Source organism: Lolium perenne, chromosome 1, assembly GCF_019359855.2.
Source record: "Lolium perenne isolate Kyuss_39 chromosome 1, Kyuss_2.0, whole genome shotgun sequence".
NCBI lineage: Eukaryota > Viridiplantae > Streptophyta > Magnoliopsida > Poales > Poaceae > Lolium > Lolium perenne.
This window is the reverse complement of record NC_067244.2, coordinates 226,430,889-226,456,808: the sequence shown is the minus strand read 5'-3', so window position 1 is coordinate 226,456,808 and position 25,920 is coordinate 226,430,889. Positions and strand designations below refer to the sequence as shown.

General features: G+C 43.8%; 2 protein-coding genes across 2 annotated transcripts; one reads left to right on the top strand and one right to left on the bottom strand.

The window, feature by feature from the left end:
* Window positions 1-420: 420 nt before the first annotated feature.
* Window positions 421-2,836, top strand: LOC127327204 (L-lactate dehydrogenase A). Its single transcript, XM_051353975.2, has 2 exons — window positions 421-1,141; window positions 2,235-2,836. Exons 1-2 carry the CDS (start codon window positions 524-526, stop codon window positions 2,679-2,681), a joined length of 1,065 nt encoding a protein of 354 aa, XP_051209935.1. The 5' UTR covers window positions 421-523; the 3' UTR covers window positions 2,682-2,836.
* Window positions 2,837-6,629: 3,793 nt separating this feature from the next.
* Window positions 6,630-11,999, bottom strand: LOC127327205 (mitochondrial import inner membrane translocase subunit TIM50). The gene is made up of 10 exons (XM_051353976.2): window positions 11,658-11,999; window positions 11,425-11,519; window positions 11,063-11,099; window positions 10,360-10,421; window positions 10,158-10,271; window positions 9,036-9,140; window positions 8,820-8,918; window positions 8,187-8,343; window positions 7,978-8,080; window positions 6,630-7,032 (listed from the first exon to the last, which is right to left on the bottom strand). Exons 1-10 carry the CDS (start codon window positions 11,947-11,949, stop codon window positions 6,996-6,998), a joined length of 1,101 nt encoding a protein of 366 aa, XP_051209936.1. The 5' UTR covers window positions 11,950-11,999; the 3' UTR covers window positions 6,630-6,995.
* Between the last annotated feature and the right edge of the window lie 13,921 nt (window positions 12,000-25,920).

Below are 25,920 nucleotides of genomic sequence, written 5' to 3'. Positions count from 1 at the left end.
GTAGACAATGTAACTATTTTGTGAAGTTAATAAAACTGGCAGCAATATCATATTTTTCATTAAAAAAACTTTGAGATGAATTTCAAACTTGCCGGCATTGCAGGAAGCAAGCAACGTATTGAAGCACGTATCATCGTTCTCCTACTCGCAGGCAGGTGGATGGACGTACCAAGACCCTCTTCTCCAAGAAACCATGCACCCCCCATTGTTTTCTTGACTCCGGTAGGTGATTTTCTAATTCATCTTTGTACAACACACAGCCCAGCTGCCCAAGCAATAGGACGACTTTTCTATTTCCTTGTTCAAAAAGGTACTAAGTCCCAAACCACGAGTGCTCAAGCGGTAACCGCTAGTCCGCTAACGACTTTTCTATTTCCCGGGATTCGCCTATAAATTGACTCCCTTTCCCCTAACTCTTCAGTTCATCCCATTTTCCCGAATCAAATCAAATCGCGAATCAAATCCTAATCCCGCTCTCCATTCCCATCCCATTTTCCGAATCCCATCGGCAGCAGCAGCCAAGATGCACAAGGCCTCGTCGCTGTCGGAGCTGGGCTTCAACGCCGGCACGGCCTCGTCGGGCTTCTTCCGCCCCGTGGCCGACGACACCCCGCCCACCCCGACCGCCGCGCACCGCCGCCTCACCAAGGTCTCCGTCATCGGCGCCGGCAACGTGGGCATGGCCATCGCGCAGACCATCCTCACCCAGAACCTGGCGGACGAGATCGCGCTCGTCGACGCCCTCCCCGACAAGCTCCGCGGGGAGGCGCTCGACCTGCAGCACGCCGCCGCCTTCCTCCCGCGCGTCCGCATCGTGTCCGACACCGACGCCGCCGTCACCAGGAACTCTGACCTCGTCGTCATCACGGCCGGGGCCAGGCAGATCCCCGGCGAGACCAGGCTCAACCTGCTGCAGCGGAACGTCGCGCTCTACCGCAAGATCGTGCCGCCCGTCGCCGAGCACTCCCCCGAGGCGCTGCTGCTCGTCGTCTCCAACCCCGTCGACGTCCTCACCTACGTCGCCTGGAAGCTGTCCGGCTTCCCGGCCAGCCGCGTCATTGGGTCCGGGACCAACCTCGATTCCTCCAGGTTCAGGTTCCTCATCGCCGAACACCTCGATGTCAACGCGCAGGACGTCCAGGTATCCTACTTCTAACTCATTGAATGCCTGAATCCATCTACCAATCCGTGAATGCCAGGATCCATTAGTTCTTGATCGCCGATTCGCCGGAGTAGTGGAGAGTGGAGTCAGTATGGGCGTATGGCTGGTAGCGCCTTGGGACCATGTCCCTGTCGTTGACTGGTCTCCACATCCGACAGGGTGTGTCACTGTCCAGTGTAGAAGTTCTTCACTAATTGTTTTTTTCCCGAAAGTCCAGAGTTGTTAATTTGTTTGGTTGCTGGACTGATACCTACTTTGTTCATATGATTGAAAATGAGATGGCTGCTAATTTTTGAATTCTGAGTTAGATAGTAACAGATTTAGTAAATACGATGTTGGTTCATTATCGGTTAATGCTGAACTTACAAAATTTACTGAATACACATGAGGACTAGAGGAGAGTTGACTTGAGATTAGCATATGTTTACAGAGTTTGGGGATTTGGCGCCCGTTGCCTAACACATCAATAGAGTGATATGGAAGTTAATTCCAAAATGACCCGTAGATAACTTAGTCAACAGCATTGCATGGTTATAGTTGGAGATGGTAGCAACTGAAAATTTGATGTTACTTCAAGGAAGATAAAGAAATGTTCGATGCGCTCGGTAATTCATATGTATGTCAGTAAATACTACTCCATGTGGTACAGGAGGAACGCAAATGGCATGTGGCATTCCAGTTCACTGGTGTTTTGGACATTCCTAACTATAGTATTTGCTGCTTCCTAGATTTGATTGCCAAATGATGCTAGCTAATTTACTTAAGCATTGACTAGTTCGTTTTAGTGTGGCGATGCCCATGAGGGTACCAGCAAGATTAGTATTTCAACTAATTCATCCTATGTGCACTTGCATATCGAAATCTATTACGTACTAGATTACCTGTATGGTATACAACATAATCCACATTGATAGTGATGGAGCCCTCCCTTTCAAATTGAGGTCCTTTTATAATGTATATATACTTATTAATCAACTCTTCAAACCAACATTATGTCAAATGGGTTGTAAAAAGAACGATTTCTAAAATGGGTTTGGATCATTGACTAACCAAGCAAGCTAATGTGCTGCAGGCTTACATGGTGGGGGAACATGGTGACAGCTCGGTGGCGATCTGGTCGAGCATCAGTGTAGGTGGTATGCCGGCTTTCAAGTCCCTGCGTGACAGCCACCTTAACTTCGACGAGGAGGCGCTTGAAGGCATCCGCCGCGCCGTGGTGGGCGGCGCCTACGAGGTGATCGGCCTCAAGGGCTACACCTCCTGGGCCATTGGCTACTCCGTTGCCAGCCTCGCTGCGTCCCTCCTCCGCGACCAGCGCCGTGTGCACCCGGTCTCCGTCCTTGCCTCTGGCTTCCACGGCATCTCCGACGGTCATGATGTGTTCCTCAGCCTGCCCGCTCGCCTTGGCCGTGCCGGCATCCTCGGCGTCGCCGAGATGGACCTCACCGAGGCTGAGGCCGCACAGCTCCGGCGCTCTGCCAAGACGCTCTGGGAGAACTGCCAGCTCCTTGGCCTCTGACTCATCAGAGGAACCCCAGTTGATCTACCCGTGTAATATATCTTCTAGCATTTCAACACGAATGGACTGAGTGTTTTTGGAGTTCCTTGTTTTGAACCGGGGTAGTAATGTAACGCCTCTTAATTTGGTGAAATAAAATGTGGTTTGTGTCGTCATTGTTAAATTTGGATGGTGTAAAATATCCATGCTCCTATCTTCTCTGTCCAAAGGAAGAATTTCATATCTACTGTCATCCATTCTTCCTTAGAACTTAGAAGCCATTTTTAAATTGCTGGAGAGCAGCTAATTAAGAACCATATAGTACCAGGATCACTGCTAATTTATGCAGCAAGGGATGAAGATTCTCAAAAAAAAAAAAGGGATGAAGATGTTAGTAGCACTTGCATCATAAGAGTTCTGTGCATAGAAACATTTTGCCTTGATATAGACAAATGTGTACCTGAAGAACCACCCATCGGCAGCACACATTGTAAATGCTTTTTGAATTGTTACTTGTCAAACATGCGGTGCACGTCCACATCCATCTGTTCACTGTTGTACTGAAAAATCTTAATCTGAAGGAAACCGGGTGGACCAGAGCCAAGAAAACCATGGATCGATGGAATTTCTTTTGTGTTAGTCAAAAGGGTTCCTTGCTGGCCTTGGCAGTTGTTCCATCCAAACTTTTTGTTGGAGAAGTTCCTCATATCAGATCAGACCGGCCATCGTGCCAGTATGAAAGCTGAGTGGGAAGGAGGAAACAACCGTAAAGCCTTCTTCACACATTTTACAAAGTTGTGGCACTTATTTTAGGGGGAGCAGGCGTTTGCAGGAACTTCGGTATAGGTTAATTTCTCGATGTCGTCAATCAGCAGGAAGAAACTTTTGCCGTGTGTGCCTCTTAGTGTGTGGCCAAGCTGTAATGCCCAGCAGTTTGTATCTGAATCCTTGCTACCGTGTTGGCTTTATTAATTTAAAGTCGGGCAAATCTTTGCCTATTATCTAAAAAAAAAACTATGCTGGCGGCACTACTCCGGCGATGATTTTCATTAGCCGGTTGTAAAATAATACCTAAAAACCACTTGCACCAGTATATGGAAACATTTATATATGACCACGTCGTTACCACCCAAAAACGCTCATCGGCGGCACACAGTTTCCGCAGATTGCATACTCCTTTTGTGCTTTACGAACAAGTTAATCAATCGAATCGTGCTTTGGAACCTCCGGGTGTCATGTGCATCTTAATTTAGATACGCATAACTGGTACATTTTGGCGGAGTGGCACGCACGTACGTGCACATCGATTCCGAGGTTCACATCTGAAAGGAAACCGCGGATTGATGATGCAGCGCGCCTCCGGGGTGGAATGGAACGGGTGCATGGTTTTGGTCTGGAGCTAGCTGTTTCTTGCAAAACAGGCTAGCCAGCCAGTAGTGGGGAGATGAAAGCGAGTAATCGACCGATCGAATTGCTAGAAACAAAGAAGAGTCATCGGTTGAAGGCAACTGCACGTCACATTGGTCTTTAACTGTCAGTCCAGTCTTTATGGAAGGTTCGTTCGTTCCATACTTCCATGATCGAAATTCAATTCAACGTACATCTAGCCTGGCTCCATACGTGATGATGTCAGTGTGTCAAACTAGCAGTTCCGGCGGCTGGGAAGCTAGTTTGTGTTCTTTTCTTGTTCTTCTCGAAGTAGCCGTTTCTGTGTTTTTTTTTTTTGAGAGTTTCTCTGTTTCTTGGAGAAGATGCTCTCGATCCGGCCAGTAGGAAAATAAAGGTCTCTACTGACGGAAAGAAAGAATTCTCTAGTCTTACAAAACACACGCAAGAGAGAATGATGCTTACTTTTTGTCCATTTGGTTACATACTCAACTAGGTGGGTGGACGTATCTCATGTGTCATCAGTCATCCAGACGTTTTTGTGTGTGAAGGAAATCAGCCATGCAGACGTTGGTTCCCGCCTTGGCAAGAAACTACCAATCGTTGGTCAAAACATTCATTTGTCGAAAAAAACTGTTGGTTAAAAATTCAGCTAATTATTTTTAAATAATATGTTTTTATTTAAGTCATAAATGTTATGTAACTAGGTGGTTTTCAAAAATAATACGGCTTCGGTCACCTGTTTGCCGACATGGCCTTGTCGGCTATCTGTTGGCCGAGCAGGTTCTGGCAGCCATGCCAGCCGCGCTGCCCGTCACATCGATCGACTAATCAACCAATAGTTAGTCGATAAGGCTTAGGTTGTCGAAATGTTGCATGATCAATGCAACACGGCCCAGTTTAACCTAACCAAGCATGTTAGACCCCATTTCTCGTCACCACCTTTCCCGCCGCATTTTCCCGCCATTTCTCGCAACGGCCCGCCTAATTCTCCCGCCATTTTCTCGTCCCGTCCCGCCAGATTCTCTCGCCATTTTCTCTATAAAAACATGCATCGATATGGTTTGATGCACGAGTGCTCCTACCTCTTATCTTCCTGCCGGCTCACCCCACATCGTTTTGTTGTAGCTTAGTGCGTTGCATCGAAGATGAATCCCCCACATATTTTCAACAAGTTCATGGCCAAACCTCTTCTAGACAGTGCCCGGTTAGTTATGAGAGAGAATAAGGTAGACACATTCGAGGAGTTCATTAGTAGCAACGCTTTACTCACTAAGGTTGGTAAGGAATGAGAGGGTTGGTCGTACGGAATCCCATCCAAAAAGATGCATGCTTGTAACCCTCGGGAAATAAGGTATGAGCTTATCAGGTTGAATGAGAAGAGGAAGAAACAAACATGGAAAGATGATTAAGAAAAGCAACGGGCTTTTGGATTATCCATGGACGTGGGTGGATGAGAGCAAGGACGACGATGATATCTTCATGCCAAGAAGCAAGGGCAAGGGCGTTGCGTCCTCGAAGGGCAAGAGTGCTGCTTTTTCGAAGGGCAAGAGTGTTGCACCGCTAAGCATTGACTCCGACGATAACTTCATGCCGAGCAGCAAGGGCGAGAGCGCTAGCGTTTCTTCGAAGGGTAAGAGTGCTGCCCCTTCGAAGGGAACGGAATATTTACACGCATCAAATACTATGTACAAGGACGTAATATCGTATAAAATGCACCGCTGAATCAAACACCATACTACCTACAAAATTTAACTAGCCATAACCGCATACACACATTAACAATATAAAAAACTATAATTAGCGAGAGATTAGGGTTTACCCTTAAAACGTGTGAAGCATGTAAGTGCAAGTACTACTCAATTCAGTAACAAGAGAAACACTGTGGCATTCCTAAACTACGGTATTTGGTGCCTATGGAATGAAAATACAGCGGGCTTCTTTTAGAAAGTTTGCGATCAAACAGAGTCTAATTTGGGGTCCTCTTGCATCACTCTCTAAGCAGGATTGGTGCTAAGCCACCTGATGAACAACAATACTATGAAGGAAACGATGTGATTATTGGATCATTTGTGCTCGTGCTAATGAGGCCACTTAGCTGCTATAAGAAAACCCGTTTTCTTGTTAATTACAAATGCTAAATGCCACAGAAGTGAAGGAATTTTCATAGTGGCACAACGCTAATGAGATTTTTTCTTTGTAAAAAAATGAATTTTCTTCGTGTGTATCGGAGTTGTATGTGACTATTCCTCGATCGGTTGCTCCACGACAAGCTCCAGCAGCCAGCAGCCGCCGGTGGTCGGCGGTGTAGAGGAACAACCGACCAGGGGCAGCAGCACCATAGCCCTCACATACTCATATTTGGCCTGGTCTCCGGCGGAGGAAACTGATTCCTGGATCCTGTTGCTAGCCTCAGAGAAGGATTAACGGTGGAGGTGGAGGTGGGATTCCGGCTGGCGTTCTCTCGGAATGCTATAGAAATATGTGCTTAGCGACTCATAAACCCAAACCAAGGCTATAAATAACATCGATGCATTAGAAATTGTCTGCACTATGTCTCGTAGAAATACAACCACAAAAAAATTATAAGAAAATGCTTCATTTCATCGCATGTTTCGACAAACTCAGCATCCAGGCAAAACTTAGTGCTGCCGTCTCAACTTCTAACCGAGACCGTGAAGTCAAGATGCCCAAGAAATGGAGATCAGTGACTTGGAACAGTGAACTGCAATGCTAGAGAAAGATGGGAGGAGTGCTGAGATCAGTCATAAAGTTTGGAGCCTAAGCTAACAAAACTACAAGATGTCCCCTCATGGCCTCATGCCAGCCAGCAAATTTGATTAGAGATAGGATGAACAGGAGTCTCAGTAATATCTCCTTCCAACAACAAAAAACCCACGCTAGGATTAAGTCAATTTGGAGCTTTGTCCTTCCAGCAGATTAGATACATCATCGCCGCCATATGCTCTTACGCTCTTGCTTTTGCCTGTAAGATGGTAAAGTGATGTGTCATTCAATTTACACTGAAAATATAAGTTTTTTACGGAGGGAGTAACAGATAGCTGATCCTAGTTATTACCCTAACAACAAGCAGTTTTACATGCACCAGGCAGATTTTTGAAGATCCAGACAGGCACTCTAAATGCAATCTGGTGCTCTCTATTTTCAAATACGAGAAAAGTGGAGCGTCAATGCCCTACTTTTGCATTACTATGATTGGTGGAGTTCTCAGAGAAGCATGATGCCCTCTTTAACAAAGGAGTAGAATCCAAGGCAGCTCCCAAGATTCTACTTCCTCTGTCACAAAATACTCCCTCCCATGAAGGTTGTCTAAGATTTGTTAAAATTTGGATGTATCCAGATGCATTTTAGTGTCTAGATACATCCAAATTTTGACAAATCTCAGACATTTTAGTGAGCTTAAATTGCCTACTAAAACATCTTATATTTTGGTACAGATGTAGTACATAATATCCACAAGACCCATTTTAAGAGTTTCTATTACATGTAGGTATTATCTATTTAAGAAAAGCATCCATGTAAATTTACAACTACCATGGTGCATATACCTGTTTAGTTGTTGTCCAGATTGGCTATTGTGCATGGCTTATCACTAATGGTGGAAGTATTTAACTATCCAGACAGTAAGAGGCATCGTAACAATTTCAATAACTGCCCAGTCCAGCAGAATGGCAAAACAATGCTTCAAATTTTGGCTCACTTAAGCCTAAGCACTACCAACTTTTCAAAATACACAATCGTTAAGCCAGTTCACAACAATGGCGCATGCCACACAGAAGAGAGGTTCACTCGTACAATTACATTGATAGATATCAATAACATCATACCAATATATCACATTCACAATGCAAACCTCCAAAAAAATTCTAAATGACAGGGATCCTGCAGTAGAATGCAACCATGTACTTACCTTCCCACTACCTTTGCACGCTTGGCAAACTCTGTAGCTATGTCCTGACCTTGAAAGGAAGCAAGCACTGGCCGGACATCAGTAGGCCTTGCAGTGGCAAGATCTGTAGTATAAGTTAGCTTCATCAGGATTTATCACAGGCTCACATGACATCAGAAAAGGTACCTAGAACCGCACGCTAATACAGAAAATGGGTTTGGAACACTTACACTCAAGAAATGGAATCAGATCCAACAATTGGGTGTCATCAGTTTCAAGTTTCCAAGGTTTGATACTAACACAATTTTCAAGTTGCAGGCAAGATTCAAGAGCATGCGCGCTGATATAAAGAACATGTTCAGGTTTTCTGTTCAACTTTGACAAATCCTGGTAAAACATGATAACAAATGTTACGAAGGAGAAAGCATCCGAACAGTGTTGAAACAGAAGATTGGTCATGAGTCAGAAATCAGATGATTGGCCCAATAAATAAATAAACAATTGTATGGCTCACTTTTCTCGACATGCCTAACAATAATATCATTAGAATAAAGGTACAACAGAAATATTACTACTCCCTCCGATCCATTTGAACTAAAACAACCAAACTTACTATGGATCGGAGGGAGTGCATGCTTTCTTCACGTATAGACTTCCATACTTATTTAGGAGCATATACCTTAAAAAATGATTAAAGGTATAGGCTTCCATACTTATTTAGGAGCATATACCTTGAAAATGATTAAAGGGAGATGCCTGATATGTAACAATACAAAATGGATGATATTCATTATTCCTAACAATGCTTGCTTTTCATGGAATGTACTTATTGCTCAAATAGTACAGCCAGGCAATCTCCATACCCGATAATGTTTACCATCTTGGTACTTAGTTGCAGGCCTTGATAACCTGTACATGATGTAACCCTTTGGGTCCAACCTATCAATGACAGGATCCACGTACTACAAATAGGAAAGGCAGTCGTAGACATTAGATATTATACATAGCAGTTGCATCCCTCAGCAAAATAACATAATAGTCTACAACTCTACATTGAGAAAAAGTTAAGAGCAACTTACCATGGATGTTTGATCAGAATATACAACAACTTCATAAAACTGTGCCATATATTGCACAAAGGCATCAACTCCTGGTCTCTTAAATGTCTTCCAACCTCTGTCACGCTTTAGAGAGAGAAAGAGAGAGAGAGTGAGAGAGAGAGAGACCATTAATTTGACATTCCTTGATTGCTCAAATAGGAAAATATAAAGGTAAGAATATGAAAAGAAAAATATGCATTATCCCTCATGATGGAAAAAATATCCACACAGGCAAGATGAGTTGAGTTCTACTCTCATCATGCCATCATAAGGCTATGGAAAATCTAGCGAGCATGTTACATGCCTAGGCACAACCAAGCAGGGATTAGAGTCGGATGTGCTAAAAACACAAAAATCTTCTTTGTTTATGAATGCAATTATCGTGAGCGTGGACCTAGCCACTAGCGCTAGTTAGGGCAGCTTTACTTGTTCACCTGTAGTGTAGCAGAATAAGTCCTAATAACATCCAACCAAATAAAAGTATAAGGATCCTACTTAGGAAGTTAAAGGTAGATACTTAAATATTTAGGAAAATAAGAGATGGAGATAATACTAGAATCCCTTCAATTAGATATTGCTGCCTTTAAGTTATGGATTTGTTTTTTGGCCACAAGTACTATAAAAGAAACAACATGTACTCACTTATAAGTTAGAAATATTAAGCAATGAATTAGTTTGAAGACTCAAAACAAAGCCTCAGAGCCTCTCTAATATGTTTGATTAAAAATGAAAAAAAAAACATGTAGTTCATATATACCATGAGTCATCAGTTCTAACGGTAGTTGATCGATACAATAACTTTTTTTGCGCTCTAGAAGTGTGGTATTAGAGTACAATCGATTACCATGACACTTGTAGCAGAGCATGTCTAAGGTAAACTACCATATTTTGCCACTAGCACCTTACCAGGTTATATTTAAGTCCATTATGCTGCACTTCTTAGAACATTATCTGATAATAATGTATGGAAGTCTTCAATTCATAACATAATGTCAGTTCATAAAGTATAGTACCACATTTGCATAAAATACAGAGATTAGGTTATACTACTGGATAAAATCATCAAGTAAATAGCAGGGCTAAATATAACCTTCACTCTACCTGCCAATCAGAGTATACAAGAGTCTCATTCAGATCAAGAACTAGGGTGATGACACCATTGTATTCTGGAAGCAAATCTGGCAACAGTTTGTCTGAGGTAGGTTCAGTGAAGCCCTGTTAAACAAAGATTTGGTGTGATTATTAACTTTTTTAGTAACACAATTCTAAGACAAGACATGGAGATATTTTATGTGTTACTCACTGTCACGTGATTTTCGATTGTGTTCCTCATATCCAAGTAGAACTCTATCGCTGCAACAGGAACTGCAGTACCAAAATGCACGACATTGGTATCAGATATTAACAGGTACAGCCAACAAGCTAGGCTGTAGCTCAAGAAATAATTCTGAATATAAGTGTGTATTCAAGAATCACGCCCTTGGTTATATGAATGTGACCTTATGAGTTATGACTAATGAACTTCCAAAAGAAAAGATGGTGAAAAGTTGCCCAGAACTTGTAGAATGGCACCTAGTATTTAGGAATAAAATTTTGAAAGCTGGAATAGAACCTATTGTGGAAGGGAGAGTGTAACACTGTAACAGAATAACTCCATTCCATCATCATTGCATTCAGTGATGAAAAATTTAAAAGTTTTTACTCACTACAACCCATCATCTCATCCCCATACAATCAAGTGTCCCAAACGTGTACCAAAACATCAATTGAGGAAAGAAGTAAGCGGTGTTGGAAAACAGACAACAAGGGAGTAAGAACTGTAATAATATGGCAATCTGGCTATGCATTGCAGAAGGAGGGCTAATGGCATAGCTCCATTCCCTATTCATTGCATTCACCAAGGACAACTGTTTTAATTTCCTACTTGCTATTATTTCCATCATCACATCATCGTTATTTTAGGTAATAGTAGACAGAAAAAGAAAGGAGGATGCCATCGCCTGTACCTTTCTTAGCTTCCGCCAAAGCCATAGCCTGAAATTTCTGCAGGACAACAAAAATTCTAGTATTATACAGAGTTTCAACTTTCAACACACAACAAGGGATGTCTATGATCAGGATCAACAATTGTAGTTGTGCAAAAGCAGTCACAGGAGCAGAGTATTTCTTCTATGTTTCTGCATCCCTACAAAGAAAACCCTTCCTCTGGACCTCTTACCGTTATGCTCTGCTGCATTACAGCAAAGAGTGCTGGGCAACAAGCTAATCAGCTCTGCCTGCGCGTTGCACTACTGCGCGGCCCTAACGAAACTACTACACCAAGTAGAGGCAGTGATCGTCAGAAGAGGGTGCGGCATGATGTATGTACCTCAAATTCGGTGGCGTCCTCCTCGATGTGGGGCGGCGTGGTCATCATCTTCCTGAACTCCTGGGTGTTGAGGGCCACCTCGGTGAGCGTGTAGGCTGCAGGCACAGGGAACGGGATCAGCAGACAGCGCAGGTCAAAACGCCGAGCAAGCCCAGACCTAGACGACCCCCCGAAAATAAAAACAGAGCACCCTAGTAGTAGTAGCAGAGGAGGTTCGCGGGAGGGGATCGCACCGTGGGTGACGTAGCCGACGGCGCCGAGGGCTCCGGTGAGGGCCGCGAAGGCGCCGAACTTGAGCAGGCTCCGGCCCCACCGCCTTGGCGCCGCGGGAGGGGGCGCTGCCGCCGCTGCCGCAGCCTCCGCGCCAGCCCCGGCCGCGGCCGCTGCCGCTGCCTCTGCGGCGGCGGCGGCGGCGGCGCGGGAGGGGAATAAGGGGGCGGTGGAGGCGGCGGAGAAGGAGGAGAGGGCGGCGGCGGGCCGGGGCTGGAGGAGGCGGCGCGATCTCTTGACGGCGAGGCGGAGCATGGCTTGGCTTGGCTTGGGAGAGAAGAAAGAAGGAAGGGGAATTTTGGTGGGGTTTGGGTTTGGGTTTGGGTTTGGTGTGTAGCGAGCGGATGGGGAAGGGTTTAAGGCAGGAAATGCCAACGATGAACTGATCTGATTCTGAACCCGGCTGGCGGCTGCGGCGACGAACCGAGAACTCTGCGACTGGACTGCGGCGCTGTCGGATCCGCCGTGTCGTGGGCTTTCTTATTTTTGGTTGGGAAACGACGGCAGAACAAAGTGTCGTGAGGTATGGGCTCCGGAACGTAAACTGGCCTCATCGTCCAGCGGCCCAGCATCTCCAAGTAGCGTGTTAGCCAGGGAGGCAACGGCCCACCCAGCCCCCTCCTCCTCGTTGGGCTTAGTCTTATCCCCTTTTCCAAAATTTATCCACCTATATATCGAAAAACCAAAACTGATCATGGGTGCATATGCACATGGTATGTACAAAACATATTTCAAAAAGTAAAAAAATTTAGAAAAAAAAATTTAGCATGTAGAGGGACATGTTCTATGTGCACACGTAAAGTTTCACGTAAAACCAATAATTTTTGTACCCTGTGTAAAAAAGACAAGCAATGCCTCGAGAAATAGACTATTTTAACACCAAAAATTTGTCTTTTTAGTAAAGGGCACAAAACATATCAGTTTTTACCGAAACAACTTTGTGAACATGTAACATGTCAAGATATACATGAGGCATTTTTATTTTTATTTTTTTGACATTTGGAAATATGTTTAATATGCATTTCAAATAAAGGGTGCATATGCACCTGGGTGCAGAAACACCCTGTCCCCTATATATTCTCTTCTCCCCCTAACGAAAAATTATTCTCCTCTCACTTCTTATGCTCTTTGGTTCACCTTCGCCGCGGTTCTCATGCTCTTCATTTGCTCAACCGGCTCCATCTCTTGCTTTGGTGTTCGCCGTCGTGGGCAATACGGTTGGGTGAAGGCCCGGTCCTGAGATTTCGAGGGCCCGGGGCGAAACTAGAAATTAGGCCCCTTAGTACAAATATTAAAGTGATTTTAGGTGTATATAAAATGTTACGAAAATGAATATTGACGACAAATAACTTCTCTGTATTGTCTTAATTTTTGTTTTTGGATATTTCGGGATTTAAAGACACTTATGATCACCTTGGATGGATCACTTGGCTTCTCGCATCTTGGCGTGGCCGCGTAAAGGTCGGCGATAGGATTTCAAATTTTAAATAGGAGTCACGGAATAACGTTGAATTGAAAATGAGTCATCTCTGCTCTTGTCCAAGAAAAAGCCAAACCACGCCGCGACCCGTAGGTAAATATACCCTGATCTGAAGCGATGTACCATGGCTGGCACTTTTTGCACAAGACTCCTCGGAATCCCGGCAGCACGATGGCGTGGTGGCGGTGGTGATGGAGAACTCCGACAGGGCTTCGCCTATGCGCTGCGGGAGCAGTATGTGGTTTGGGGAGAGAGGGGGTTGCGGTGACCCAGCATACCACTGCATGTTGTAGTATACAAGTCGTTGATATGATCTTTGTGAAGGGGCTTCCTCACAATTTGCCATATCCCTCAGAGTGGTACAACAGAAACATTGCAGGTCATAACACTCCATACTTTATTACAAACATTTTCTTAACAAGTTGGTATTCTCACAGGTCCTATGAGAACACCCTAAGATACTACTAAAGTACAATTACAACTCATACTAAAGATGAAAAGAGCTCAACAACTTATTTAGGTAAGTTCTACGTTGCTCGGCTCTATGGTACTAGGGTATGTCACTACTCCTTCACCTTCGTGTCATCTGGTCCATAGTCTACGCCTTCCACTCCGCCGGTAAGATCAGGTTCATCGTAGACCAGCTCGTAGCTTCCTTCTGGTGCTTCATCGTTGATAGCCTCCACTTCAGGATCACAGTCTAGCAAGGGTGTCGAAAGAAAGTGAGTACAGAGGTACTCAGCAAGTTCTAAAAGAATAAAAGGTGTTTGATGCACTAGCTACGACCATTGATCAGGAAATCGCAGGTCAATGCATGTTTTGAAAACATTTCTTCAAAAGGTTGCTTTTATTATGAAAACTATGCCCGTCAGTCTTCACAGGTTGACTAGAACTTCGTGGAGTTCCTTTCTGCTGCGTTCGCCGATTCCCTTCCGGAACAAGGAGTGACAGCCACAATTTGATACACTCTGCAGAGGTGCGTTACTTTTCCCACAAGAGATCTCACCCTTTTTGCCATCCGCAGGGACTTGCCCCCGTTCACACTTCCTTTGGTGTGAGGCCAGGTATAAAGATCCAAGCCCACACCGCCTTCTCCGCGACTGCAAACCCACCCTTTTGTCCACCCGCACACCTCCAGTAGACTTTTCCCCGATAATACGGCTTTACTCATGGTGTACTTTGGACAATCCTTCATAGATCGGAAGAGATTAACATCACCAATGGATGGGGATTTAAAAGGATTTCCCAACCTATTGTGGCAGTGCCTCCAAAGACCCCACCGTCTCTCCGATCCGTTGGCGTGCAGAAGGGAAAAGATACAGCTGGCTTTTCCAGAGCCATTATAGATCTCATGGTCAACGCGGTTTGTACGGCGCTAGAATCACTGGACGGCATTGGTAATTTAATCCTAGGGTGATATAACCCATTGCAATGGAACCTCCACCATATCAACACATACCATGGTTCCATTGCCATCCACATAGTCATATTCATAGTTGGAAAATAACATTTCATTTGCGATGCAGGAATGATAAGTATATAGTTTTGCATTAAAGTAATAGAAAATAATCAAGTTGACATGAGCAAGGGTGAACTTGCCGGTGGACTGCGAGATAGTGCAGTTCAATGCAGTTGATGGAACCTGGACCTCGGGTTACGTAAGAAGCATCATTGTCCGGTAAGGACAATGTTATAAAAATCCAAATAATGCAATCATGGATGTATTATTTTATGTTGAATCCCTTTACCCCATTGAGTTATTACAAGTTAGGGTTGTATTTAAGATTTATGTCTTTGACGGTAATTTACAATTGATTTAAAAGTGGTAATCATGGTAACTCACACAAAGTACAACAATTTTCAAAGTAAAATGATTTTACTTGATAATTACCTTAGTCATTCCAAAATAATTTGAAATTATAGAGTTACCTCTATAGTTTTTGGAATAAAAAGAAATATAGTAGTTTTAAGGAAAAATTCCCTTGTTCAAATGAAATGACTTGGAATAATAGAATCCCATTTTGAAATGTTGGAAAATAAGTATTTGAACTTATTTGAGATTTTTCCTTGAATTTTAAATACAAGGAAATAATAATTTAAAATTCCAAGTTATTATTTAAATTCTAAAAATTCATAATTTTGAATTTGTTCCATAATTTCATTTCATATTTTATTCTGGTTAAGATTTATTTTTCATTTATAAATCCAATTTTTATTGGATTTTTAGAGTTGTTTATGATTTATAAAAATTTGGTAAAGTTTTGGTCTTTTATTAATTGTAAAATGACCAAAATACCCCCTGGACCCTTATTGGGCCCAGCCCAATTAAACTAACCCAGGGACGGCCCAAATAGGCTGGCCCCCTTTTGGGTTCGGTGCGCCGAAGCGGCCCACCTCACTCACTCTCACTCGGCCCTCTCCTCACTCGTCTAACCCTAGCCTGCGGCGATCCCGTGGCGATGGCGTCGCCGCCATGGCCGCCGCTGCTCGGCCATCACCGGCCTCCTCCGCCGTAGCCACCTACCGATCTAGAACCGCCTCGAGCGGATCTATCGATCCGTCCGAGCAGTTTTCCCCTCTTCGTCTTCTCTGGCGGATCGCCTCGATCTGGATCCATCGGAGAATCGCCTCGAGCGATTGTGAAGCTCCGACGAGCTCTCGCCCTCGCCATCGACGTGAGCGCCTCGAGATCGACTGGCGCGGGTCTTTGCGCAGCGCTGTGCCGTCGTCTCCGTGCTTTGTCTTCTTGTGGTGGTGTTCGTCGGCGTAACGCCGGCGACTACCCTGGCTTTGCAGCTGCTATGGCCGCGCGGGCACTGCCTCGCCATGCCATAGCTTCTGCCTCCAGGCGCGGGTAAGGTTCTCTGTTCCCCCTCCTACTCCTCTGTGCGCCTCCCCTTGTTACTGTGCTTCTTCCTCCTCATGCTATGTCACTCTCTGGTGATCTTGTGATCATCTAGAGTCATGCTACTGCTGCGCAATCTTGCTGTGCTTCGGTTTACTGCAAGCTTATGGTCGATTACCAGTTATTGGTACCGGCACATGTCGATTTGCTTGTCGTTCATGTTATGCTTGCTTCTCTGCTACTCCTAGCTTACTCTATACTTGCCATGCTATCTTGTGCTTGCTTATGGCTTGATATACCCTGCTGTTCATGCTTATAGGCTTGCTATGCTTACTTGGTTTATTCATACTTGCTTGTCTAGGTGCACTTGTGATGCATCTGTGACACTTGTGTGTGTGCGAGGTGCACGTGATATAATTCAAGGTACTAATTCTGCAAGCCAATGATCCATTGGATCATTTCTTGCTTGTTGGCTAATCCCTCTGTAGCTTGGCTTGCTATGATTGATCAATTTGATCAATAGCTTGTCGATGATTGCTTCTTGCAGCTAATTACGTGGCTATATGAATCAATTATCTAGTGATGCTGATGCTCAAGCATCACTGTGTGGTTGCTTACTTGTGCTGTTGCTCATTTCTAGCTATCTAGAGTTGCTCTAGTGGCTATGAATTAAGTTGTCTTGCTTAACAGTATGCTGCTGTCATGTTTAGCATGGATCTGTAATAAATTCATGCTTGGATTATTTAATTATGATGAACTGCTTATGCAGTGATGATTTAAATGTCTTGCTTGTATATGAGTTTGCTGTTCATGATTCTTTTACAAGCAGTTAAAAATCTGAATCCATTTCTGGATAGTGATGTGATCTATTTGGCTTTCTTTAATTGGTGCTAAGTGTGATGTGACCTCAGTAGCTTGCTACTGATTGGTTGCTCACATGATTGATTTGATCTTGTTGGCTACTCACTTTGCTTGCATATTTGGGGATCATATTAAGTATGAATGCCAATATGCTTGCTGTGAAGAAATCTAGGGTTTCGATGGTTGCTTGCTTAGGATCTTCTGTAGTCTTAGCTGCTAATCTATGCTATCTCTTGGTGCTATCTGTGCATGTGATCTTGCTAGTGTGCATCTGTTCATGCTTTCTAGCCTCTGTGCACATGATCTCGTATCTGGATAGTGTCTATCTTAGTAGCCTTTGGTAGCGGTAATCCTTGGTGAAAACCAAGTGATGATCTACCCATATGAGCATCTGCTCATCCCATGCTTATGCATATGATGGATTAGATCCATTGGATCTCTTCCAGAACTAGGTATACCTTGTTCCGGCTCCTAGAAAGTAATGCTTTGTTGATGCGGTCTTGTGGTTTGTGCAAAGCCCTTCACCTCCGGATCTTGGATGATCTTCTCAGGTCACCATGATTTACGATGGCTGAGGTTTTGTGTGTTTGTGCTGTTCTTAAGCAAGAACAGATGAACTATGTGTTGCTCAAACTTCACCCTTACAGTGATTCTTATCTGGTCGATTGTGCCTTGGTTCTAGGGTTTGTGATCCTTTTATACCATCTCTTCTTTTACTCGACCATGACACACAAGGCCTGGTCACTTTGTGACTCATCCCTTGCATTGCCTTCTTTGTTGCTTGACACACTTGAGCTGTGTGCTCTCATATGCTGAAACTTGAGCCTACCGCAGCTGCTCGGTTTTGGTCTGCTGATCCTATCTTGTGCTGTCCTTGGCTTTGGACAAGCACAAGTGTCTTGTGACTTGGTTGTTCGTCCAAACTGAATATTGTGTCATTTGCTAACTCTAACATTTTGGCTAGTTTGATTCTTTGTTTTGCAGGTTTATGAAGTTGGACATGGCCAGAAGATATTCTCCAAGTCATATAGTCTAGGTTTTAGATTAGGAATAAACTTGTAATCTTCATTTTCATTTCTGTTTCTTATTTATCAATTTTTGTATCAAGAATATTGTAAAGACTTTGTAATCTGTGTTGTTATCAATAAAGCCCAAGTTTTTGTTTATGAGCTTTTGATTATGTGATATTTATATTCTAGAATAAATATTGTATTTGTGATTCACTTTGAAATTCAAAGTTGTTTGAATTCATAAGTTGTTTGAATTATGAATTCCATTTATATTGTTCATTGTTTATTGTTTAATGTATTGACACTTGTCAAATGAAATCAATTCCCCAAATCAAGCAAGATACAAAAGAGATCATGTCGAAATTCCCTAACTCACATTGCCTAACCCTAAGTGCAAAATGAGAGAGAACCTCGATCCCTCTTAGGTTTAGTTGCAATAAGGCGCGAAAATTTCCCCCGTTTTGCGATGAAATGCACATCCCATTTCTAAATCTACCCTTTGTTGTTCCTATGTTCTGGGTTATTACAGCCTCTCCCCCTTAACAGAAACTTCGTCCGAAGTTAAGATTGGTACTGAACATCTCGGGGTAAGACTTCTGAGTTCTTCTTCCGTCTCCCAAGTGGCTTCTCGCTCAGGGTGATGTTGCCATTGCACTTTACAATATTTGATTGCCCTGTTTCTTAACTTCTTCCATTGTACTTCTAAGATCTTCTCAGGCCTTTCCACATAGGTTAGATCAGATTGCAATTCAATTTCTTCATATGTGATAGGATCATCCGGTGCCTTCAAACACTTTCTGAGTTGTGATACATGAAATACATTATGAATTTGACTTAGTTGTACCGGTAATTCCAACTCAAAAGCTGTTCCTCGATTCTGACTGATTATCTTAAATGGTCCAATATATCGAGGGCTTAACTTTCCTTTCACTCCGAACCTCTTAAGTCCTTTCATTGGGCTAACCTTTAAATATACCATGTCTCCCACTTTTGGTTCCCAATCTCTTCTCTTTAAGTCGGCGTAACTCTTCTGACGACTCTGAGCTATCTTGAGTCTATCCCGGATCACCTCGATGACGTCTTGTCTCTCCTTGATGTAGTCTGGTGTAAACTCCTTGTTTTCTCCGGTTTCAAACCAACAAATTGGTGATCTACACTTCCTTCCGTACAGTGCTTCGTACGGTGCCATCTGAATGCTACTCTGATAACTATTGTTATATGAGAACTCCGCTAAAGGTAAATGATCTTCCCATGAGCCTCCAAAGTTCAGAGCACAAGCTCTAAGTATGTCCTCAAGTATCTGATTGGTTCTTTCGGTTTGTCCTCCGGTTTGTGGATGATATGCTGTACTGAAATCCAACTTGGATCCCAAAGATTCTTGTAGTTGTTTCCAGAATGCTGATGTGAAAATCGAACCTCTATCTGAGACTATCTTCTTTGGTACTCCATGCTTACTCACAATTTCCTTCACATATATATCCACAAGCTTTTCTGCATTATCTTTTGTGTTTACGGCTATGAAATGAGCACTCTTGGTGAGTCTATCCACTATTACCCATATCATATCCTTCTTCTTATTAGTCATTGGTAAACCAGTAACAAAATCCATTCCTATTTCATCCCATTTCCATTCCGGTATCTCTAGTGGTTTGAGTAATCCCGCAGGACTCTGATGCTCTGCCTTCACTCGTTGACATGTATGACATTCCGAGACATATTGTGCTATTTCTCTCTTCATGTTGTTCCACCATAACATCTCCTTCAAAACCATATACATCTTCGTACTTCCGGGTGTATGGAATAAGGGGTTTCATGTGCTTCTTTTAATATGATTGACTTCACTTCTTGATCATCGTGTACACAGATCCTTTTCTGGAAGTATAATGAATCAAAATCCCCTAGATGGAATTCCGATGGTCTTCCTTCGCCAATCCTTTTTATCTCCTCTTGGATGAACAAATCATCCGCTTGCTTTCGGATAATCTCATATTTCAAGTCTGAGTACATCTCATCCATTATCCTCATGGTTGCTAAACTTCCTTTGACATCACCTTGAATAAACAAGATCTGAGCATCTTCTAACTCTTTCCGAAGTTCCTTTGGAATTTCCCATTCCGTAGGTTGATTCTCCGTACTCTTCCTACTTAAAGCATCTGCTACTACATTAGCTTTGCCTGGGGTATAGTTGATCTTAAGGTCGTAATCCTTAATCAACTCCAACCATCTCTTCTGTCTCATGTTTAATTCTTTCTGAGTGAAGAAATATTTCAAACTCTTGTGATCGGTGTATAACTCACACTTGGATCCATATAGAAATTGTCTCCAACTTTTCAAAGCATACACAACTGCCGCTAACTCGAGATCATGTACTGGGTAGTTGTGTTCATGTGGTTTCAACTGTCTTGATCCATAGGCTATTACCTTCCGATCTTGCATAAGAACACATCCAAGTCCATTCTTGGAAGCATCACAATACACCGTATAATCCTTTCCGAGTTCGGGAGCGCCAATACCGGTGCTGTGGTTAACTTATCTTTGAGTGTTTGGAAGCTGGCTTCACTCTCATCACCCACACAAATGGAGCATTTTTCTTGAGTAACTTGGTCATTGGTCCTGCAATCTTCGAAAATCCCTCTATGAATCTTCTATAGTAGCTGCCATACCAAGAAATCCTCGTATCTCCTTCGCATTTTTAGGTGATTTCCATTCCAATACGGACCAACCTTATTTGGATTCACCGCTATGCCTTCTTTGGTTATCACATGTCCAAGAAATTCAACACTATCTAACCAAAACTTGCACTTGCTGAACTTCGCATATAGCTGATGTTCCCTCAAAGTTTGCGTAACTATCTTCAAATGTTTGGCATGTTCTTCTTTATCTTTGGAATAGATTAGAATATCATCTATGAACACTATCACAAACTTGTCCAAGTACTTCATGAATATCTTGTTCATCAAATTCATGAAAATTGCTGGTGCATTTGTTAGTCCAAATGGTACAACCAAGTATTCATGGTGTCCATACCTTGATACGAATGCTGTTTTTGGTACATCTTCCTTCTTGATCTTGATTTGATGGTATCCTGACCTTAAATCTATCTTTGAGAAGACTCCTGCTCCTTGAACTTGATCAAAAGATCTTGAATTCTAGGTAAAGGATACTTGTTCTTGATAGTTACATTGTTCAAATTTCTGTAATCTCCACACATTCTCTTTCCTCCATCTCTTTTATCCACAAAAATAACTGGTGTACCCCATGGTGACACACTTTCTTGAATAAATCCCTTCTGTTCCAGTTCATCTATCTGAGCTTTTAGTTCCACTAACTCCTTTGGCCCCATCTTATATGGTGGTTGTGCTATTGGTCTTGTGCACGGAATCAGATCGATTGTGAATTCTATCTCTCTATCGGGTGGCATCCCCGGTAGTTCCTTAGGAAATACATCCTTAAACTTATTTACTACAGGAATATCTTCAATTCTCACTTCCTTCAGGCTGTTGAGTTCCAATCCAATCTCCAACTCACTGTACCTATCTCCTTGGAACACTATTCTACCTCCGATGGAGTTGCGAAGTGACACTGTTTTGTCTCCACAGTTAATCACCGCTCCATTTTCTGTCAACCAATCCATCCCTAAGATGACTGATATGTCCTTCATGGGTATGATGAATAGGTCCGCGAAATACACACAGTCACATATGGTTAGGACTTGTGCTTCTTTCACGTGGGTTACTAAGATCGTTCCCCCCGCGGATAGGACAGTTATAGGGGTTTCTAACTTAGAACATCTAAGCCCGAATTTTTCCACAAACTCCAATGCAAGAAATGATGTGGTTGCTCCGATTATCAAATAATACTTTGCCAGGATGAGTAAGAATGCTTAGCGTACCTAAGACTGTTTGATCCGACTCTTCCGCTTGTTCCAAAGATGTGCAATTCAGCTTTCCATAAGGCTTTCCCTTCTTGTTGTTGTAGTTGTAGTTGCGGTTGTTGTTGTTGTTGTTGCGGTTGTTGTTGTTGTTGTTTCCACCTCGTCCTCCGCAGCTCATCCGCTCCAAGATGACTTGTTTGGACACTCCGGCTTGATGTGTCCTTCCTTCCCACAACCATAGCAGATGATTCTGTTTCTGACGGTCCTTCGCAAATGCCCTCTCGAGCCACAAGCTGTTGCGGATGATCTGGTTAATTGGGTTCGACTCGACCTCCCGGTTATATTGATTACCGGTAGTAGGTCGATATCTGGGTTTGAAACTCCGATCAGGTATTGGTTTGCGATTGGGTACTTCCTTGGCTCTATACGAGCTCTCTTCCTCCTGTCCTCCTGGACTTGCACCGTAGTCATCCTCGAAAGTGATTGCCGAGTCAATCGGTTCTGGAATTCGGCAGTCCGTGCCAACCTCAGTTGCATCTTCATGTATGGATTCATGCCTTTCATGAACCGCTTCTTCCGCTTCTCCTCTGTATCCACATCCTCAGGTGCATACCTGGATAACCTATTGAAATCCCGAACATACTGCATGATTGGTGCGATATTCTGTCTCGATTCTTCAAATTCCCTCTTCTTCAACTCCACCACGCTGTCCGAACATGAGCATCCCGAAACTTCTTCTTGAACTCCTCCCGTGTGAATACCTTATCCGGAGGGTGTCTTGCTACAAGGTTCTCCCACCATGATGCTGCTGGTCCCGACAACGGATACGTGGTGTATCTAATCTTCTCCTCATCGTTGCATCCAACAGTCTTCAACTTCCGTTCCGTATCCATGAGCCAATCTTCAGCGTCCATTGGTTACTGGAGCTGATGTAAATGGTAATGGTCTTGCATTTTGGAAGTCCGATAGTGTTACTCCCTTGCCTTCATTACCCCTATCATTAATGACATGGGTAAAGAAATCCTGCATATTCTTGCTCGGCTTTCCCGGTAACGCCTCCTATCTTCCTCCATTGACCTCATATATTGTTGGAAGTCTGGGTGCAACATTGGGTGTGGTGGTGGTGGTGCGTTTTCTGCTCTAGCTTTGCATCCGCTTCCTCTTTCTCTCGGCTTCCCGCTCTCTGCGAGCCTCTTCGATTTCTACTAACGCCATTTCCCCCTAGTCCTGTGACAAAGAGCGATTACTCATAATTACACCATGCAAATGCTTTCGAGCTCAACTCAATGCCCGAACTAGTCACACAATGAAATCAAGAAGCAAATCCAAAACAAACATTTATTATGTATATACACCGTATAATACATAACACACTCACAAACTTATATTACATGTGGTACATATAAACCACTTATTTGGCTCAAAGCCCAAGCCAACGGAAATTTAAAATACGTTCTATTACAATACCACCTAGATTACTTTATTCTTCATTGGAACTCTACTCCTCATCGTCTTCATTCGCCTCCGCGTACATCCCTGGGGTCCATCCGGTACAACGGTCTGTCCTCCGAAGACCGTCCGGAATGAAAGTTCTTCCCGTAGGTATGTAGTCTGAATCGGACGAAGTGCCGAGACAGAGATCCGTCATGCCAAAGTAACTAGATAAAGACTCGTACATATCCCCAGTGGAATACATCTCCTCTTCCCCAGTCATCCATGGAGGATTCCTATTAACTTGACCCCTCATCTTCTTCTTCTTCTTCTTCTTTTTCTTGGTTCCAGAACTCTCACCTACAACGTACTGGGATGTTTTGGGTAATCCCATCTCCAAATCCAAAGAAATGGAGTTGGTGTCTTTCTCTTTCTGCTCAAAGCTTTGGTTAACATTCGGGTTAACCGCATCACTCTCATCTCCGGTATCACATGGAATTGGCTCCTCCTCATCACCGAAAGGTTCCCAAACGCCAACCCGTCGAGTTTTCAATCGGTGACTCCGAGCAATTTATGTTCCATGAGTGGTCTTCCCCATATCCAAGTATCATATGATGCCGACACGTGTGGATAGTGCGGGACAAAGTTAGGTGTAAGTGGATCTCTTGTAGGTAGATTTCTCTTGAACCACTTTGGTCACTCAAATCTACATCACTATCAGGTTAAAGAAGGGTGTAGTATGTTGTGGTTGTGCCCTCAAATCACGCATCCGAGTTTGGACTTTATCAGGGTCCGTGAACTCAGCTAGCATGTGGTCAATCTCACCTCTCATCTTCATGTGTAAAAGGTACATCGTGGTCAATAAAGACTTACAACTATCCATGTGCTGTGCTGCAGCTTCAGGACTTCTGTGTGCTAACACCAAATGATTCAGTGGGATCCTCATCTTCCTCGGCATGAGGTATATGAGAAAACTCTGAACATAGCAGTTCTACGACTTGTGCTGCCTTATCTCAAGGATTGCCTTGAATAGACCCATATGGTAGGCTGTGGTGATAGTTTTTGCTTCTCCGTATGGCATTATACGACTCATCAGCAGTTTTTCCGGTAGTTGGACCGATACTCTGCACTTGGCTAGTATTTCCCCATCATAGTAAGTATACTTGATAACAGGTATCCGTGGATCGCAATGAAGTTCCTTCAGCATCCCACACAGGAGAGCTGTTATTGGTCCATCATAATCACCGAGCCAACCCTCAACTTTCCTCAAAGTCCTCTTAGGAAAAGTGTTCGCCATTATGGCTGTATACAAAAGCAGAATATTAGTGATGATAATGCATCATAATAGCTATAATAAAGAATTATCGCACTAAAATATATGGTTTTGCTATTCTCAAGTGAATAATCACCATACTTCTAGAGAATCCTTTACTATTTCTACTAGACTCCTACAGGTTCCTTCCCTATACTAGGTTTTTCCAACCTAAGGTCGCAACATTTGCTCTGATACCAGCTGCGGTGACCCAGCATACCACTGCATGTTGTAGTATACAAGTCATTGATATGATCTTTGTGAAGGGGCTTCCTCACAATTTGCCATATCCCTCAGAGTGGTACAACAGAAACATTGCAGGTCATAACACTTCATACTTTATTACAAACATTTTTTATAAATCCAATTTTTATTGGATTTTTAGAGTTGTTTATGATTTATAAAAATTTGGTAAAGTTTTGGTCTTTTATTAATTGTAAAATGACCAAAATACCCCCTGGACCCTTATTGGGCCCAGCCCAATTAAACTAACCCAGGGACGGCCCAAATAGGCTGGCCCCCTTTTGGGTTCGGTGGCGCCGAAGCGGCCCACCTCACTCACTCTCACTCGGCCCTCTCCTCACTCGTCTAACCCTAGCCTCTGGCGATCCCGTGGCGATGGCGTCGCCGCCATGGCCGCCGCTCTGCTCCGGCCATCACCGGCCTCCTCCGCCGTAGCCACCTACCGATCTAGAACCGCCTCGAGCAGATCTATCGATCTGTCCGAGCAGTTTTCCCCTCTTCGTCTTCTCCTGGCGGATCGCCTCGATCTGGATCCACTGGAGAATCGCCTCGGGCGATTGTGAAGCTCCGACGAGCTCTCGCCCTCGCCATCGACGTGAGCGCCTCCGAGACCGACCTGGCGCGGTGTCTTTGCTCGCAGCGCCTGTGCCGTCGTCTCCGTGCTGTGCTGCTGTGGTGGTGTTCGTCGTCGTAACGCCGGCGACTACCATGGCTTTGGAGCTGCTATGGCCGCGCGGGCACTGCCTCGCCATGCCATAGCTTACGCCTCCGTGCGCGCGGGTAAGGTTCTCTGTTCCCCCTCCTACTCCTCTGTGCGCCTCCCCTTGTTACTGTGCTTCTTCCTCCTCATGCTATGTCACTCTCTGGTGATCTTGTGATCATCTAGAGTCATGCTACTGCTGCGCAATCTTGCTGTGCTTCGGTTTACTGCAAGCTTATGGTCAGATTACCAGTTATTGGTACTGGCACATGTCGATTTGCTTGCTGTTCATGTTATGCTTGCTTCTCTGCTACTCCTAGCTTACTCTATACTTGCCATGCTATCTTTGTGCTTGCTTATGGCTTGATATACCCTGCTGTTCATGCTTATAGGCTTGCTATGCTTACTGGTTTATTCATACTTGCTTGTCTAGGTGCACTTGTGATGCATCTGTGACACTTGTGTGTGTG

Bases quoted from the DNA above. Each gene is read 5' to 3' on its own strand.
- LOC127327204 (XM_051353975.2), top strand. From the start codon at position 524: ATGCACAAGGCCTCGTCGCTGTCGGAGCTGGGCTTCAACGCCGGCACG. The intron at 1,142-2,234 runs GTATCCTACTTC...AATGTGCTGCAG, and splicing joins TCAACGCGCAGGACGTCCAG to GCTTACATGGTGGGGGAACA.
- LOC127327205 (XM_051353976.2), bottom strand. From the start codon at position 11,949: ATGCTCCGCCTCGCCGTCAAGAGATCGCGCCGCCTCCTCCAGCCCCGG. The intron at 11,520-11,657 runs GTGCGATCCCCT...CTGTGCCTGCAG, and splicing joins CGTCGGCTACGTCACCCACG to CCTACACGCTCACCGAGGTG. The intron at 8,919-9,035 runs GTAAGTTGCTCT...TCCTATTTGTAG, and splicing joins ATTCTGATCAAACATCCATG to TACGTGGATCCTGTCATTGA.